Source organism: Myotis brandtii, unplaced genomic scaffold (assembly GCF_000412655.1).
Source record: "Myotis brandtii unplaced genomic scaffold, ASM41265v1 scaffold217, whole genome shotgun sequence".
In the NCBI taxonomy this organism is placed as follows: Eukaryota; Metazoa; Chordata; class Mammalia; order Chiroptera; family Vespertilionidae; genus Myotis; species Myotis brandtii.
In genome coordinates, this window is record NW_005358137.1 from 2175849 (window position 1) to 2193778 (window position 17930).

At 44.3% G+C, this 17930-nt stretch overlaps 1 protein-coding gene across 1 annotated transcript in view; it reads right to left on the minus strand.

Annotated features, from left to right (window-relative positions):
• Positions 1–17930, minus strand: part of CFAP61 (cilia and flagella associated protein 61) — a 267633-nt gene that overhangs the window by 146804 nt on the left and 102899 nt on the right. The window contains exons 14-17 of the mRNA XM_005865983.2: positions 16107–16233; positions 14084–14161; positions 7641–7847; positions 4217–4351 (exon numbers count right to left, since the gene is read on the minus strand). Of these exons, the coding sequence (XP_005866045.1) occupies positions 4217–4351; positions 7641–7847; positions 14084–14161; positions 16107–16233 (547 nt within the window). The remainder of the gene's footprint in view (positions 1–4216; positions 4352–7640; positions 7848–14083; positions 14162–16106; positions 16234–17930) is intronic.

Here is a 17930-nt window from a genome sequence, read left to right on the forward strand (position 1 = left end):
TAAGCCATCATTTTTCTTTGGAAAAAGGATAAAGGAAAAATGGAGGCCTTAAAGAATTCACTAGTGGGGATTGAAACAGACCATCTCTAAAATAAGCAACCATAAAGGAAATGACAGCAGTCACCGAGCGCTCTGCAAGTATGATTCCTAAAATGATTCTGTCGTCTGAAAGATGAGGGATTGATTTGGCCACAAAATTTTTTGAAGGAGAGGGAGAGAGAGATGTGCACGCTGTCATTCTATGAACACCGAAAACCAAAACGAAGAACTAACGTGATGAAAAAAGTGGATGACTGGAAGCATCTATTGATATGGATACTGAAGCAAGAACAGGAGCTGTTTAAGTTCCAAGCAGATTTTCTGGTGTTTAATATCACAAGTCAGAGTCACTTCAAATCCCAGTGCTGGGAAGTGAACAGTGCTGGGGACCAAACTCATTCACTCCGGAAAGACTCTGTAGCCCGGGTCCCACCCCAGGGCGCCAGGCCTTCTGTGTCTGGCTCTCACTGCTGTGGGCCAGGCAGCCCTCTCCTGCCTCAGGGTTGAGGACCTGAGCAGTCCCATCTTAATACTGACACTAGAGTGTAAGCTCCTTGAGGGCAAGGGCTGATCGCAGTCATTTCTGCATCCCCATAGCAGGGCAGGAAGGAGGAAAGCAAGCTTGCTCACAGACCCGCCCACTTGTTTCGGCCTTTGATTAGCATGGCCTTTCCATCCCTTCAGTCAGATTCTGAGTGTCTCCCTAGATCGCAGTTCTCGTACAAGTGGGCCACGCTGATTTATTTAGTAAAGAATTGCCATTGGAATAATTCTCAGAATGTAAATGCAAAGGCCAGGAAAGCCCATTCAAGCTAAGAAATGACTCTTTCAGGCCCATCCCATGGGGTTCTGGTCTTAGTTGGAAAAAGAGCCCTCTCTCTTGTCCAGGCATCTATCCTGATTGGCCATGGAGATATGATGATGACTCTTTGGGGCCTACCTCTGTCATGTGTGATGAAAATCATTTACATGTTTTCCAGGTCCTTTCTTACGGCCTGATATGGGGCAGGCTGTCAATTAATAGAAACAATGGGGAAGATATTGTGGCAGGAACACCTATCGTCCAAACCAGGCAGAAAGGACCAGGGCCTAGGGGTGGGAGGGACTATCTTTCCTGCCACGCGGTAATGAATTTCAATCACTGCTGGCTTGTGCCAGATTCAAATTGGCAACCCACGGAGATGAAACGCTTTCTATCCCATTACTCATGCCTGGAGGGATCTGTTTCCTGGAAGACTGGCTTCCCAGGTGAAAGGGAGGGGATGAACGGTCACTCTGAGGTGGTTTAAATCGGATAAAAGGTATGAGCGATGAGTGCCCAGCGAGAGAAATATGCAGACATGGAGGGGGAGCTAAGGGGCCATCTGAATCTCCATGCACTGGGGGAGGGGATACAAAACGTAAAGGTCAAAAGCCCAGAATTCATGTAGTAAGGAAACTGCTTAAGCTCACTTAGTTCAAGGCTGCAATACTATTTGCTCTGCTAAAGAAAAAAAAAAATCAGTGCGCTAAGGACTGTATAGAAAGTCCTAAAAAATTCCATTTGGCTCATTTCTTCTCTGATTATCAGCCTAAAACATTTAATCTACCTAAAATGTTAAGAAGAAAACTTTTAAATAATATAATGTAGTATTTTAACTTTTGAACATCTAGGCCCCATCACATGTGGATTATGCTCTTGATAATCCTTTCATCAAACTTTCAAGATTTCTGAAATTTTTACTAAATCTAAATCTTTACCAAAACCTTCTGAAGAATGAATACAAGTAGCAGTAAAAGTGCTTCTTAAAAATGCCAGACTTCACCAATACAATGAACAACGCAGCGCTACGTAACAGGTGCCCATCAGCTCAACCTGCGGGTAAGCGGTGGCCTTTCTGGACCAGGGATTTCAACAACCTGTCCTCTGCTCTGTCCTGAAATAAGCCGGGGCTCCGGGGTCACAGAACACTTACATGACCACAGAAAAGGTTGTTAAATGTGAGCAACGATTTCATTCATTCCGCCGGGGAAGTAACGACAGGACTGTTTTGAATGAAACACCATGTGTTCTCTGGCTATCTCCCACCGGAAGCTCCAGCTCACCTCAACGTTGTCAGACTGTCAGGCTCTGGAGGTTTGGAGGTGGGGCTGGGGGGCGAAGAGGCGCCTGGTGCTCAGAAGAACAGCGCTCTTGCTATCCAGGCAACAGCTCCGTACCCCGCCCTCCGGCCCAGCCCTGCCACTCCTGTCATCAGCGGACTGTTCTGGCCCAGTCACATGTTCTATCCATACCTGAAGGTGTCTGTCTCGGCAGTGGCTGCAGAAGGGTTGCGTCTCTCCTCCTCACCTGATCTGACACAGCAGCTGCATTATCTTAAATGCAGCCCCTTCATGACTGATACACGCTGTTTCAGTGGCAGGTACAGATGAAGCCACCCTCCCTGACCCCGAAGCTCTCTTTGTACCACACATGTGGTCTTAGCTCTCATTCCAAAAGACTTGTTTCCCAGGACCTCCACACACAGATCGGTCACCCGGTGATGCTCCCGGAGGTCCTCCGGATGGGCGTGCACTCCTCTCTCCAGCGTGGACAGAGCGTGAGCTTCCAGGCTGCGGCCCTGCTACCTGAGACACACCTTGGATCCTGGATGGAATGATGTGCCCGGGGATTGTGTCAAAATGATCCGGGAGGGCGGGGAAGTGGGTGGGGGTGTAGAAGATCCAAAATCGGCCCAGAGTTGAAAATTGTTAAGCGGGTTGCTGAGTACCTGGCCGTTTCAGTGCCATTCAACATGTGGTCTGAGACAGGTGCCCATCGCAAACTATCACTGGTCTGTGAAGATGTAAGTGTAGAGGCTGAGAGAAGCATCCAGAAGCTTTCATAGCAACTGAACAGAGCAGTTCTATGTCTGTTAAAGCTAGCGATAAAATAAGTAAGCTTGAATTTTTGTCTGTTTTTAAATCTCATTTTCCAAGGAACTCACTTGAAGAAATGAGCCAAATGGAACTCACTTTTCACAAAGCTATCAGACAACGCCTCTCAGCGCAGACAGAAGCCCCGCTTTATAGGCGGCCCCCTACTTCTGTACGCTTTACATTTCCTACGTACAGAGTTGGGAGGGGGAGGAATTGCTATTTGTGTTTAGTCTCTACTCCAATATAAATTTAGAACTTGTCAGAAAATAAATATAAATTTACGTTTTACAAATATACATGTCGATGTCGGACTGAAAGCAGCCTGGGTCACAGTGGGCAGCTGCCTCTGGGATGGGTCTTGGTGGGGGACCCCGCCAGGCACCCACAGTAAAGTGGGGGCAGGGCAGGGGCGCGCTCCTGCAGCGCTGGGGTTGTCGCGAGCTGCTTATTTTAGCACACCCAGCTCTGATGAGCAACCTCTTGGCTCAACGTTTGGAGAGTTTAAACTCTCCACTTTCCTTTTTCTCTCTCTCACATGAACAACTGTCAGCCCACTGAGGGATTTTTTGAAACTTAGTTAAGTGGAAGTGTATTATTCAAACACTACAAGCCTACGTGTAAGTCAGCTTGACAACACCATGCGCGTGGCTGTGTGTACATATACATGCCCGTGTGTACATATACACGCCCACTTCCGTTTAAAGCGAATTGGGTTTTATTTCTGTGCCTGTCTTGTTCTGGGCCGTTCATTCCACGGCCAAGCCTCCGAGCCACCCCAGAGCAGCGAATACATTCCTGTCAATCATCCTGGCTCCCAGCAGAGGAGCTCACAAACCCAGCTTAGGACTCAGACCCAAACATCTTAGGTGCAGCCCGCTCCATTTTCTCCCTTAGCCTTGTCCGAATTGTGAACGGCCACTTGTGCCTTGCAAGCAACACAGGATGGAAAGGGGGCTCTGCTTTTGCGCAAGGGGAAAGAAAACAGAGCTCAGCTGGGGGTCTGGCTCCAGGCCACCTGTCCTGAGACACAGCAGAGCCCGTGAGGGACCATGGGGTGAAGGGAGGAGGGAGGCTCCTGTCTTAGGCTTTACTGCGAAATGACCACCGGAGGGAAGGACTGCAGGGGAGCCTCTGCAGGGCACCCCGGGGAGGGCACGCGCGCCAGGCTGCCTGTAATTAAGAAGCAGCCTGCTCCCGAGAAGACGGTGCTGCCACCCCATCTGCCACGCCCGCCGGAGCTGGCACCGCGCCTCCTGCCTGCTGCCGCCGGGCTACCCACCGGTTCCTTGGAGACCTCCTTTGATGGAGCGTTGATGCCAAGCTTTTCCAGAGGATAGACAATCTGTCGTCGTGGTCGCACGGGAACCAAGTAATGAAGGGCGGACGTCAGGGAGTGGGCGTAGGAGCTCTGGAACTGCAAGACAGCAATCTCCACTTAGGGGAGGAAATGTCAGAGCCTCGCAGCACAGATGCCTGCGCGTGGCTTCCCAAACACACAGCCCCGCACGCGGCCAAATCGGAGGGGGAAAAACCCAGCAAATAAACAAACACGCTCGCCGAGCAGAGGAATGAATTGCGGATAATGCCTGACACTAATGAAGATAATTACGAGAGTAATTACATTACTCTCTCTGTGGGAATGACAGATAAACAAGTGGTTTGGTTGATGGGATTTTCAGTACAAGTATTTTCCCCAGGAGGATATTCTTCTCCACAGCGAACATGAATCAGCTTCATTTGACCCCATTAAGCTGTGTTATCTGCGTCCTGTTAACCTTTGCGTGTGTGGCTCGAGCTGCTGTAAGGAGGCACAGAGAGAAAAATGTCATCTGAGGGCAACCGGACGCAGATGTGAAAATCCTCCTGTTTGTGAGAGCACAGCCCCTTCCCTGGGCCTCTGGTGATAAAACCCGTGTTTTGAAATAAAATGATGAAACTGGGGGGTGCGGGCTAGGTGGGGGAATTGGAGCGTGTTATTTTGATTTAAATTAATACTAAAGTATGACTCAAATGTATGGTTACTGAAATGAACTATGATAAAGCGTGTTTCAGGAGAATGCTTTAAATATAAACTTTACTCAATTTTTAAAACTTGGCAGAGAAAACTGAACATGGTGATCTTTCTTCCTTTCACATCTATGAATTCTTAGGGATTTTGGTGAAATTAATTCAGCGTTTCAAGCATTTAAACCTCAAGAGTTTAAACTGTGAAACCCACATTTTTTTTATTGTCTAAAGTATTACATATGTCTCCCTTTTCCCTGATTGACACCCCCTCCCCAGCCATTCCCATCCCGGGCAAGTCCCCACCGCCCCAGTGTCTGTGTCCATTGGTTATGCTAAAATGCATGCATACAAGTCCTTTTGAAACCAACATTTTAAAAGATATATCGATTGTACTTCAGCTGGAAAATAAAGATAATAAACTTTTTTAATTATCTGAAGTTTTACATATGTCTCCCTTTTCCCTGATTGACACCCCCCTCCCTCCAGCCATTCCCACCCGGGCAAGCCCCCACCGCCCCAGTGTCTGTGTCCATTGGTTACGCTAAAATGCATGCATACAAGTCCTTTTGAAACCAACATTTTAAAAGATATATCGATTATACTTCAGCTGGAAAATAAAGATAATAAAACTAAACTGTAGGTGTAGTTTAATAAATAAGCAGGTTTACCTGTGACTTACTTGCTATTCTAAAACGCCCCCAGGCATTTCTAAGAGCTTCTAGCAGGGATTTCTAAAATCCTTCTCCATAGAATCTCACAGCCTGACTTTACCCACTGAACACAGACTCAGGAGCTCCCAGCCAGAGCTCTGTCCATGTCCAGGGAGATCTCTCAGTCCATGTCCGGGCAGGACGGGGTGGAGGAAACCATCTTCATAATGTTAGCCTGGACCTCATTCTCACTTCTGTCTCCTGGGGACTCATTTACAGCAGAATCTGAAAATCCTGACCTGAATTGTTTGGTACTACTTCCTACACTTGTTTAAATGTATATGTGTGAGTCGCCCGGAAGTACAGACTGAGGAAACCTGTTCCCAACTGTTTCTGCATCCCATATGAAACAGTGCATAGCATATTCCGAATCTATGTAAATACATGAGCATTCAATTGAATGTCCAAGATGCTGTTTGTATTATGGATGCAAAACAACTTTCTACCAGCTTGGCACCGGCATGCAACGTGATGAGTAAAAACTAAGAGTTTAATAGCACAACCTGAAGGTCACCAAATTGGCAACTGGCCGACAGCAAACTAAAAAGAAATTGTGCAGGACCAGGATCTTCCAGCAAAACTGTTACCTTCCCATCTCATTAAGCTCAAATCTAGGGCATCCACACTGATGCAGTGCTGCATTGTGACAAAAACAAACAAACAAAACAAAACAAATTACTAAAACATGTTCTTATCCCAATAAAACTCTTTTCCACATTTTTCCTACTTTCTTTCCCATTCCCTTTGTACTTCTCTAAAAGGCTTTTGTTATGTGACTGTACTAATACACTTTAGAGTGTTTTTAAGTTTAATGTATAAGACCATTTAAAAAATGCTTAGCTCACTTGTAGAAATACGGTAACATCAGAGCTTCTAGGCAGAGCGTGAGAAAGTTTTCGGTCATGAATGGGACCTGGGACAGTTTCTACCTAGTCTGGAGGTGGAATCTCATCACCTCTCAAGCTGAGGACCAGGGCTGCCAGTGATGGAGGAACAGCATGCAGGAAACACCACCTGGGAAATCCAGTTTGAAGAGGCCCTTCCCTGAGGAGCAACCAGGACACTGTAGTGAGTGTGTACGTACGTGTGTGTGTGCACGCGCGCGCACACATACACAGGGTGGGACAAAAGTAGGTTTATAGTTGTGAGTACGTGAAATACAGAGTTTATTCTTGTATTATTTTTTATTGTATGATCTTCCATAGGAACAACTGTAAACCGACTCTTGCCCCACCCTGTATGGGAGACTCAACTAGGCACTTTGAACAGACAGAGGAACATCTCTGCCTTCATGGAAAAAGATAACATGTTAGCTAGCGAAAAAGTGCCACGAAGAAGGCTAAAGCAGGATAAATGAGCGCAAGACGAAGAGCTTGCTCTCTGTGCATGCACACGGACATACTGTCTACACAGCAGGTATGTGTTCATTAGAAAAGCATCAGCTACGTAAGTGTAACAAGTAGGGTGCCGAGTTCTAAGGGTACTTGCTAGGGACAGGTTAAGTCAGCATCACGCATCTCCACCTTCTACCCATTCCTTTTATGCGGTGATTATAGTGCTTATTTGAATGCTGTGACCGCACATCAGTCTCACAGGATTGAGCCGACTCTTTCTATGGGTTCGTCACTCAAATGCTCTTTGCCTGAAGAACACGATGGGATCATTCTGGCTTTTCCCTGGTGCATCATAAGGAATGGTTTGATTTTCATGCCCTTGGAGCACTGCTGCATCGTTGTCAGTGTCTGTTTTGTCAACGTGGAAAAGCCAAGAAATTGTTCGACTAGTTATATTGGTTTTGATTGTTCCAGAAATTCAAACCCTGAACCTTCACTGTGGTGGAAGGGCCAAACTCAGTCTGGCCACTGGAATTCAGAGCCTCGCTATAATCCAAGTCTACTGAGCGAGGCCGGAACAGAAGACGGCACGCAGCACCAAGGGCACTGTGAGCGCTGACCCGCGGGAAACGCGAGTGACCACGCCTCTCACCTTGCCCTCCCGGGAAGCCGGGTAGATGGGGTAGTAGAGACAGGACTTGTGTCCCAGGCGGAAGATCTCCTTCAGGAAGAACTTGGTGTAGTGCCGGAAGATGGGGTTGATGGCGAAGTGGAACAGGTGCGCGTGCTCCTGGCGCTGGTGGTGGCTGAAGTAGATGAAGTCTTCGATGTTGTAATGAGACCGGATGTACTCTATATCCTGCGACGGGGCGAGGGCAGGACAGGTGAGCATGTGTTAAACAGACGGCATGCGTTTGGTGATAAATACATTTTAAAAAGTTGTCTAGGTACCACAGTAAGAAATATGTTTTTCTCCTCTGATTTACTACTTCATCCTCCTTGCTAATTTTTAAGAATTAAAAAATTCTGTCTCACGAAAGCCATTGTCCTGATGGCTTGTCTCTGAGGCTGCCTAGCTGTGGACTTGTTCCTCACAGAGAACATTGCGTCCCTGCTAGTGACCAGGTGGCGGGACGGCAGCTCTTCACCGCGGATGGGCAAAGGGGGCATGAGCTGGTCAGCACGACCGACCACGCATGTGCAGATGTCAGGAGCAGGACAACGCCCCACCAGCATCCGCTGGACTCGTTACTGTTCCCGTCACATGTTAATGTGGAAACGAGCCACCCCACAAGTCACACACTTTGATTGGCACATGTGGCTGGGTGGGCCTACGATAAAACTGTGAGGCTGGACCTCATCCATCGGCGTTCCTTAAACTTTTTATCTCTCTGTGATACAGTCACACGCCGCTTAACAACTGGGATACACTGTGAGAAATGCGTCGCTAAGTGGTCTTGTCATGCGAACATCATAAAGTGCAGGTACACAAAATGTAGATGATACACCTCTACCTACATAGGCTGTATGGTATAGCCTGTTGCTCCTAGGCCACGAACCTGTATTGCATTTGACTGTACAAAACAGCACAAGATTAAATCAAGCACAAGAGAAAATGATGGCATCAAGAGACTCAGTAAACCCGAGATGTCTAAGATGGCATACTGTTTTACAGCAGACTTTCTTTTATTTTTGTTAATCCTCCCCAGAGGATATTTTCCCACTGATTTTTAGAGAGAGGGCGGAAGGGCGGGGGAGAGGTAGAGAGAGAGAGAAAAGTCGATGTGAGAGAGATACAGCGAATGACTGCCTCCCGCATGCATCCGGACCAGGATATCCAGTCTGCAACGGAGGTACGTGGCCCTGGCGGGAAACAACAGTCTGCAGGCCAAACGCTCTATCCACCGAGCCAAACCCGCTAGGGCCAGGCTTTATTTTTTATAAGTAGAAAGAATACACTTTAAAGTAACAATGAAAAGTGTAGCACATATGTAACCCAGCAACATAGTTATTTATCACCATTACCAAGTGTTACGTCCTGCATGTAACTGCATGTGCTACACTTTTATATGACTGGTGGATTTGTTTACACCAGCATCGCCACAAAAACGTGAGTGAGCACTGCATTGGGCTATGACATTAGGACGGCCCTGACGGTGATAGGAATTTGTCAGCTCTATTATACCCTTATGGAACCACCGTCCTATATGCGGTCTGTCATGGACGTTGTTATGTGGCACATGACTGTATAATATATTTTTTTAATTTTTAAATTGATTTTTAGAGATAGAGGAAGGGAGAGAAAAAGAGAAACATCGATGTAAGAGAGAAACATTGATCAATTGTCTCCTGCACTCGCCCTGACCAGGGATCAAACCTGCAACCTGGGTATGTGCTTTGACCAGGAATCAAATCTGCCAGGTTTTAGTGCACAGGACGACACTCCAACCACCTGAGCCACCGGCCAGGGCCTGTATACCTTTTTACACTATGGAAGGTCATTTAAAGGACCGGTGAGTGTTCACTTGTGAAAGGAAATACCGCACACACAGCTCCTACTTCTTTGGGGCCGGGCAAAACCAGGGCACGTGACTCTCTCATGACAGCAGTGCACACACTGGATATGCAGGAAAAATCAAAGCGCGTGCAGACTGAAAAGCATCCAACTTATATTTCGTCTTACTTTTCACAGTAAAAATGTCCTAAAGGCACACTTTCAAGAAGAGGAGTTGGCCCGGATGGCATGGCTCAGTGATTGAGCATTGACTTATGAACCAGGAGGTCACAGTTCAATTCTCAGTCAGGGCACATGCCGGGGTTGCAGGTTTGATTCTCAGGTGGGGCGTGCAGGCGGTAGCCGAGCAATGATTCCCTCTCATCATTGATGTTTCTGTCTCTCTCTCCCTCTCCCTTCCTCTCTGAAATCAATAAAAAATTTCTTTTTAAAGAAGAAGAATTGAAAAATGCAAGGAACTTTATTTATGCTGTGATTGGCAAGGCTGACACTAGAAAATCCTGGAAAACTCTGAGGGTTGTGTCTAAGCTCCTCAAGGTTCCTTGTCTTTCCAGCACACACACACAAACACACACACACGCACATGCGAACGCACACACACAAACACGCGCACATGCACGCACATGCACACACATGCACAAACACACACAGACATGCGCACACGCACACGCATGAAACGGGGTTTGGGGTAACCAGGCCAGTGTGGTATCCAAGGGCAATTCTGGCAATGTCTGACCTTTCTGTCTGCATTGACCCCATACCTGCCTTTACACTTAACATGTTTTACTTAATTATCAAGGAGGCATCCCTCATTATAAAATAAAATGAGTAATAAGTGTAGGGCTGAGAAATCGGTAAAAAAACAAAAACAAAGAACCAATAGAGGTTATTAGCTCAAAACAGCAGATGGGCCATGTGCATCTAATTTTCTTCCCATCCCAAATCCCTTACACTTAAACAAAAAATTATTTCTAAAACAATGAGGGGGAGTGATGAAGAGACAAAAGAGTAAGGCAGTTTCACCTTAGAAGGAAACATACCGAAGTTCTCTACCACTAGGTGAACCCTTCCTACCTTGGTCCTTGCCTGCTGCCGCCAGTACCACCACCAAGCACCACAAGAGGAAGCCAGACGACTGATGCCCCTCCCAGTGAGACAGGGGGTGGGCAGGCCTCCAGTGACTGGAGAGAGGCAATGGAGACAACTGTCAAGCATACCCATGCCAGACAGCCATACTGGTAATCTGATCTGTCATTCATGACATGAACAGACTTTGGAGGAAAACTGACAAATGCAAAAGACCAGAATAGGGAAACATACAACTTACACTCCAGAGAAAACAGAGGTTATTTAGGGAACAGAAGAGAATTTAAAAAAAAAAAAAAGCTACTCAGTGTCCTCAGAGATACCACAAAGGATCTTGAATGTAACATAACAAACAAGCGGCTACAAAAAAGAAACAAGAGACTTGGAAGTTAAATATATGAACCCTGAAATTTGAATTCCAATAGGGGGCCTGGATAATAGAATAGACATGACTGAAGACTGAATTAGGGATCTAGAAGACAAATTAAAGAAATCTAGAAAAATGTACAAGAGATTAACAAATATGAGAAGAGAGTTAAAAGATAGTAAAGGATCAATGAAAAAAATCCAATATCCATCTAAAAAGGAATCCAAGAAGAGGAGAATAGAGAAAATGAAAGGGAAGAAACAGTTAATAAAACCATAGAAGAAAGATGTTCCCAAGTTCAAAAAAGGCATATGACACTTCTTGGTAAAATTTCACAAATTCAGGTATAAAAAAAAAAAACATAGAAGAAAACATACCAAAGAGAGAGAGAAAACAAACACATATACATTTATTTATATCAGTTACCTTGGACACTGAAAGACAATGAGAGTAAAAACATCAACATTCTGATGAGAAATAATTTGTGTAAGAATTCTATACACATCCTGGCTGGTGTTTCTCAGTGGTTAGAGTGTCGGCCCACACACCAAGGGTCACAGGTTGGATTCCCGGTCAAGGGCACATACCGTGTTTTCAGGTTCAATCCCCAACCCTGCTTGGGGCTTGTGCGGGAGGCAAACAATCAATGTGTCTCTCTCACATTGATGTTTTTCTCTCTCTCCCCCTCCTTCCCTCCCTCCAAGGCTCTCTATAATTCAATGGAAAAAAATATCCTCGGGTGAGGATTAACAACAACAAAAAGAATTCTATACACAAGCGAATAAATATTCAAGGGTGAGGACAAAATAAAAGTTTCTTGTATATGTATGTACTCAGAGACACTACCTACCACCCTCTCTAAAGGAATTACTCAAAGACATATTGAATCAAAAGAGAAATGAATCTAAGGATAAGGAAAGTTTGAATACATTAAAGGAATAAAGCCATATGAACATCTCCATAAATGCCAAAAACACATTTGATAAAATTCAACACTCACTCACAATAAAAACTTTCAGTAAGCTAGAAATGGGAGAGAGCTTCCTTGCCTTGATTAACATCTCCCAGTAACTATAGCAAATATTTCACTAAATGGGGGGAAATGCAGAATCATTCCCATTAAAATAAGAAACACCACAAAAGTACCCATTATAAACACTACTATGCAATGCTATTCTAAACATACAATAAAACTGGGGGGGAAAATAAGATGCAAACATTTTTAAAAGAAGGCGTGACGAATGCTGCGTTTCAAAGTTGGCCATGACGGTATCCCCCGTCCCTCACGCTATCTACAGAGAGAAGTTGTCACATCACGAGTTGGAGTCCATTTCTCCATCCCTGGAATCTGAGCCTGTCCTGGGACTGCTCTGACCAGTAGAATGATGGTAGAAGTTATGATGGGTCAGAAAAGAATCAGTGGAAAAGCTCTCAGAGCTAGTAAGAGCCTTCAAAAAGCTGGTTGAATACAAGAATACAAAATTAGTAGTTTTCCCACATATCAAAATAAACATTTTGAAAGTACATTGAAAACAGTGTGTCTATCCACAATACCCAGAAAAATAAAAAATAAAAAACATGTAGAAATAAATCATAAATGTCCAGGATTGTGTTGGAGAGGGTCCCAGCAGGAAACAGATGGTATGTTCAAATGAGCATAACTGGAGTTTAACAAAGGGACCATTTACAAGGAGGGGGCAGGATACAGAGAAACCAGTAGCGATGATGTAGCAGCAACTGCAAGCTATTACCACTCTCATGAGAGGTACTGGTTGCTGGAATCCCGTAAGAGTCATGGAGAAGAGGCTGCCTTGAAAAGATGAGGGAGTTCAGCAGAGAGACCAGCCCGAGGCAGCCCAATCTCACTTTCCTCCCTTCCTCTCCTCAGGGTTCACCATTGGTCAAACCTAACTGGAGCCAAAGGACAAAGCACCCATAATGCTGTCCATCAGGTTAGGCTTCCTAGGACAGAACAAGCTAGAGAAAGGCAGGGAGTGAACCTGCAGGGGTAAACAGAGTATCCAACACACACAGCCTGTATGAACAAAGCCACAAAAGTTTTCTGAAGGCCCTAGGTAGTCTGGCTCAGTGGCTGCTAGAGCAACAGCCTGTGGACTGAAGGGTCCCAGGTTTGATTCCAGTCAAGGGCACATGCCTGGGTTGCGGCCTCGATCCCCAGTCAGGAGCGTGAAGGAGGCAGCCGATCAGTGATTCTCTCTCATCATTGATGTTTCTTTCTTTCTCTCTCTCCCTTTCACTCTGAAATCAATAAAAAATATATATATTAAAAAGTTTTCCAAAGAACCCAAAAGAATTCAACCACCACCACAACAAAAATAGAGAAAGCTATGTTCCTACAAGAAGCACCTCAATATTTTATTTGTCAATTCTTCCCAAATTGTTCTATAAAATCTACATAAATATAAATAAATTCATAGTAAGTATTACAAGGTTTATCTGGAAGAGAAAATATCAAAGTAAAACCATTAAAATTTAGGAGAAAAGACAAATGAGAGAAGACTCCCCCACCAGAGAGCAAAGCACAGAATAATGCAATAGATACCAACAAATAAATCCATGGAACAGAATAGAGAGTAAAAATAGATGCAGGCACATGGAAACTTAATAATGTAAAGGCAGCATTTTAAATCAGTAGGGCAAGAATGGACTACCAAGTAGTAAGTACTTTGGAGTAATTGACTGTACACTTGGAAAACATAAATTCAGATGTCCACTTGACAAAACACACGCTCGCACGTACGCGCACTCACACACACACACACACACACACAGCATCTAAACAAGTGTGAGGAAAAATGTTGGGAGAGACAAATGCCTAACTCTCAACAGTAGTAATCCTTCAGGAAGAGCAGTGGGATTCTTTTCTGCTGGTGGTGGAAGATTATGTGAATTTTTAGAATGTGAATGTGTTCATGTACTCTTTGTAATATTTTAAACACTTTTGACCTGAAAAAATGAAAATTTAAGAGGCTGTCCAGTGGGAGGCGAGGAATAAGAGGCATTCATATTAAATAAGCAAAAATGAAACTTCAAAAGAGGTATTGTGTGCTACCTCATGAAATAAAGAGGCACAATCAAGGAAATTAATACCCAGTCCGCAATTTACCATTTCGTCTCTGATCACTGCAATGCCAACTACTTGTTTTGCCACATCAGCTACAAATGCCCGCAGTGGTGTTCCACCCTGAAAAGATGAACATATTTTTAAGACCCTTGAAAATATTGCCATCAATGTTTCTGAAGGCAGTCAATAGTAGATTTGAACCATGATCACACAATGGTCAGAACCACAACCTATCACCACTTACCTTTGGGCCATGTAGCAAGTTACATGGCCGCCCTGTGTTCATTTCATCTTCACTCAACCCTATATGTATTATCATTACTAGTACATCTACCTCATTTAGGATAAAAGAGGTTTGAGAGGCTGAGTAACTTGCCAAGCTCTCCCGCTAGTAAAGAATGACTCTACGATTCAAATGGCATTCCCTTGACTCAGAATCTTTCTTTAGCTCTACATCAGCGGTTCTCGAATATTGTGACCTCGGGACCCCTATGCCCTGAGGACCCCAGAGAGCTTTGGTTTATATGCATATGTCACTGTTTTCTGTATGAGTAATTAAAACTGAGACCATTTTGAATTTTTGTTTAACCTATTAATCGAAACAATTTTTTTAATTTGACAAAAATATTTATAGAACAAGAAGTAGCATTGTTTCATATTTTTGCAACTCTCTGACGTCTGGCTTAAAGGAAGACAGTTGGAATCTCATATCTGCTTCCGCATTCAATATGTTACAACATGTTATTTTGGTTGAAATACATGAAAAAAAATAACTATCTTCACAAGGATACATAGTTGGGAAAGGGAGAAGTATTTAAATAATCTTTGCAGATAATTATGGATATTCTTTTTTGATGCTCCACCCGAACTCAACAAGTCGTAGTGTTTTAAAGAGTAAAATCTTTAAATGTGGAATCTGAAACCATATCAATGAACTTTGTGTGTACTACTACCTTAACACTCATTGGTCCACTTTACACTTTGAATGATTCTTTTATATCTACTCGTGATTTTGTAGCATCATGTACTGTTTATCTAGAAAATACTGGTTCACACCAAGCTCATTCAGATTTTCCACATGTTGACCTATTTCATTACAAAATATCAAAACATCACATTTGGTATCATCTCCACCAGGCTTATCAGAAAAAGTCTGTTAAGTATTGGGAAGCTGTCAAAGTCACAATGGCAGATACTGATTTTTCAAAATTCAAATTTTTTCTTGAAAGCTTGAATTTTAACACAGGGGACAAGTGTCGTCAGTTGTTTTCTTGGAGTGACAAGCTCACCTTTTTTAAAAGAAAATGTTTGCCAACTACCTGAGACTGAATAACCGTATTGTGTCTGCTAATTGTTCCTTCAAGTACAAATGGTGTTCTGTGAAAATGCCGGCCAGGCCAGCATGCAACTCAGGCTATTGCAGAACTGCCTTTCCCTTGAAACAGCCAACAAACTTCAGTCTGCAGCCGAAGAGCTGTGTGAGCACTTCCCATTTCCCAAACAGAACACTAAAAATACATGCACGCAAGGATTAGGACTTAATAAAGTTAACGGTTTTTACTGTTTCAAGTGAAACTGACTTTCTCTGGGTGTTTTTTGGGGGAGTGGTTTTTTTTTTTTTAACTGAAATGTCTATTGAGATAGATGTATACTCACAAGCAGTTGTTTAAGAAAAATACAGAGAGATTCCTTTTACACTTTGCCCAGTATGCCCTACTGGGAACATTTTGCAAAATACTAGTATAATACAACAAGCAGGGAACACACACTGATGCGACTATGTGTATGTGTGTGTGTTAAGTTCTACCCAATTGTATCCCCTGTATAGGTTCATGCATGCACCACCACAGTCCTGGGGGCCACCAGTGAGGAGAACAGCCTCATGTCCTTAAACCTCATTTTCCTTGTCTTTCTCTTCTTGCTGCCATCTGCTAATACCACGTTGCTCCCCACCACACAATTCTCCCATGGAGGTCCAAGGAAATTTCAGGTTGACCCTCCATGGATCACAATGGTCCCATAACATGACGAAAAGGAAGCCAACCTGGTCATAGCAGGTACTTACAGGGTCTCTGTGAGCCTCAAAGTATTGCTTTAAATCGTCCAATATGTGTCTACTGAGTTTGAGGCTACTGACGAGATTTTGAACACCAGGAGAATCCAATAAATTGGCTAATCTTATCTTAATCGTCCTAGGTAAAGAGAAATACATTTTTTTAGGTTAAAGTACCAAACATGTATTCTCCCCCAAATGGACACAGAATTATAACATATTTATGTAAGACGACAGCAGTAAATTATCTTTATATGACATTGGGGTTTGATTAATTATAAAAGTAACTCTTTCACTGTAAGAAACCTGGAAAACACATGAACAAAAAAGTGCAAAGAATAAGGTGAAAATAACTGATAATGTCATTAACCAGAGACCACACAAAGTTACCCTTTAAATTCATAGAATTAAAAATGTTCAGCACCATGCTTTATTTCATATGTAATTCATACACAAAGCCAAATTCTTCTTCAAATTTTTTTAAGTATGTTAAGATATTAATAAATTACATTGAACCTGGGCTGGCTTCATGAGTCTTAATTGTTTTTTTTGTATTGTTTTGTTAATTCTCACCCAATGGTATTTTTTCCATTGATTTTTAGAGAGCATGAGAGGGAGAAATGATGAAGCCCTTGCTTGCTGGGTCTTGAAAATTCACCCACTTCACAAGAGTTTGTCTCACCCTAACCGGTTTGGCTCAGTGGATAGAGCGTCAGCCTGCGGACTCAAGGGTCCCAGGTTTGATTCTGGTCAAGGGCATGTACCTTGGTTGTGGGCACATCCCCAGTAGGGAGTGTGCAGGAGGCAGCTGATTAATGTTTCTCTCTCATCCATGTTTCTAACTCTCTATCCCTCTCCCTTCCTCTCTGTAAAAAAATCAATAAAAAATACCTTTAAAAAACTCCCACAAAAAAACAGTGTTAAAACCATATATAGAGAGAAACCAAGATGGCGGCATAGATAAACACCGGAGATTGCTGCCTCAAACAACCACTTCAAAAATACAACTAAAAGACGGAACGGACATCATCCAGAACCACAGGAAGGCTGGCTGAGTGGAAATTCTACAGCTAGAGGGAAAGAGAAAGGCATACCGAGACTCAGAGGAGGCGCAGTGTGGAGGTGAAATGCTAAGGTACAGAGGCGCACACGGAGCGGGCTGGCGGCTGAGGGCGCGGTTGTCGTTTTCAATTGGGAGGGAGTCTCAGGCTCTGAGCTCCACTTCCGGGCGAGTCTCTGGGGACCCAGAATCATACGGGAGAAGCGGGACTGTCTGGCATCTGTCGGAACTTGAGGGCAGCTTTCTCTTGGAGGGGCTTGCGGTGATTTCCGAGACACTGAGAAGCGGGGCCTCTGAGAGCAGCCATAACTGCTAGCCCCACCCTGTTGATCCTGTGGGACCTGCCCCGCCCAAGCCCTGCAGGGAGGGTTTTGCTGGATAGCCTAAGGCAGAGGCTAGATTAGCACCTCCCTAGAGATCCAGGAGCCAGTGTACCCAGAGGTTAGAGTGGGACCGTCCAGTTTGCAGCTCCGTGGAACCATGGGGGACACGCTCAGGGGGCAGACTCAGTGAGCACCAAAGTCCCACTGAAGCAAGTCTTGCCCCGGAGGGGTGTCTCCAGCACAGAAGTTCTCCCACTGCAGACACAGCTGATTCTCACAGCCAATTGGCCTGGAGGTCAATTCCTCCCAGTGATAACTACAACAATCAAGGCTTAATTACAACAAGACTGTGAACAAAGACCACAAGGGGGTGCATCAAGAGTGTCCTCCTCAGGTAATTGGGGAGGCTGAACCACTGGGCCCTAGAGGACACTTAGCACAGAAAACCACTGT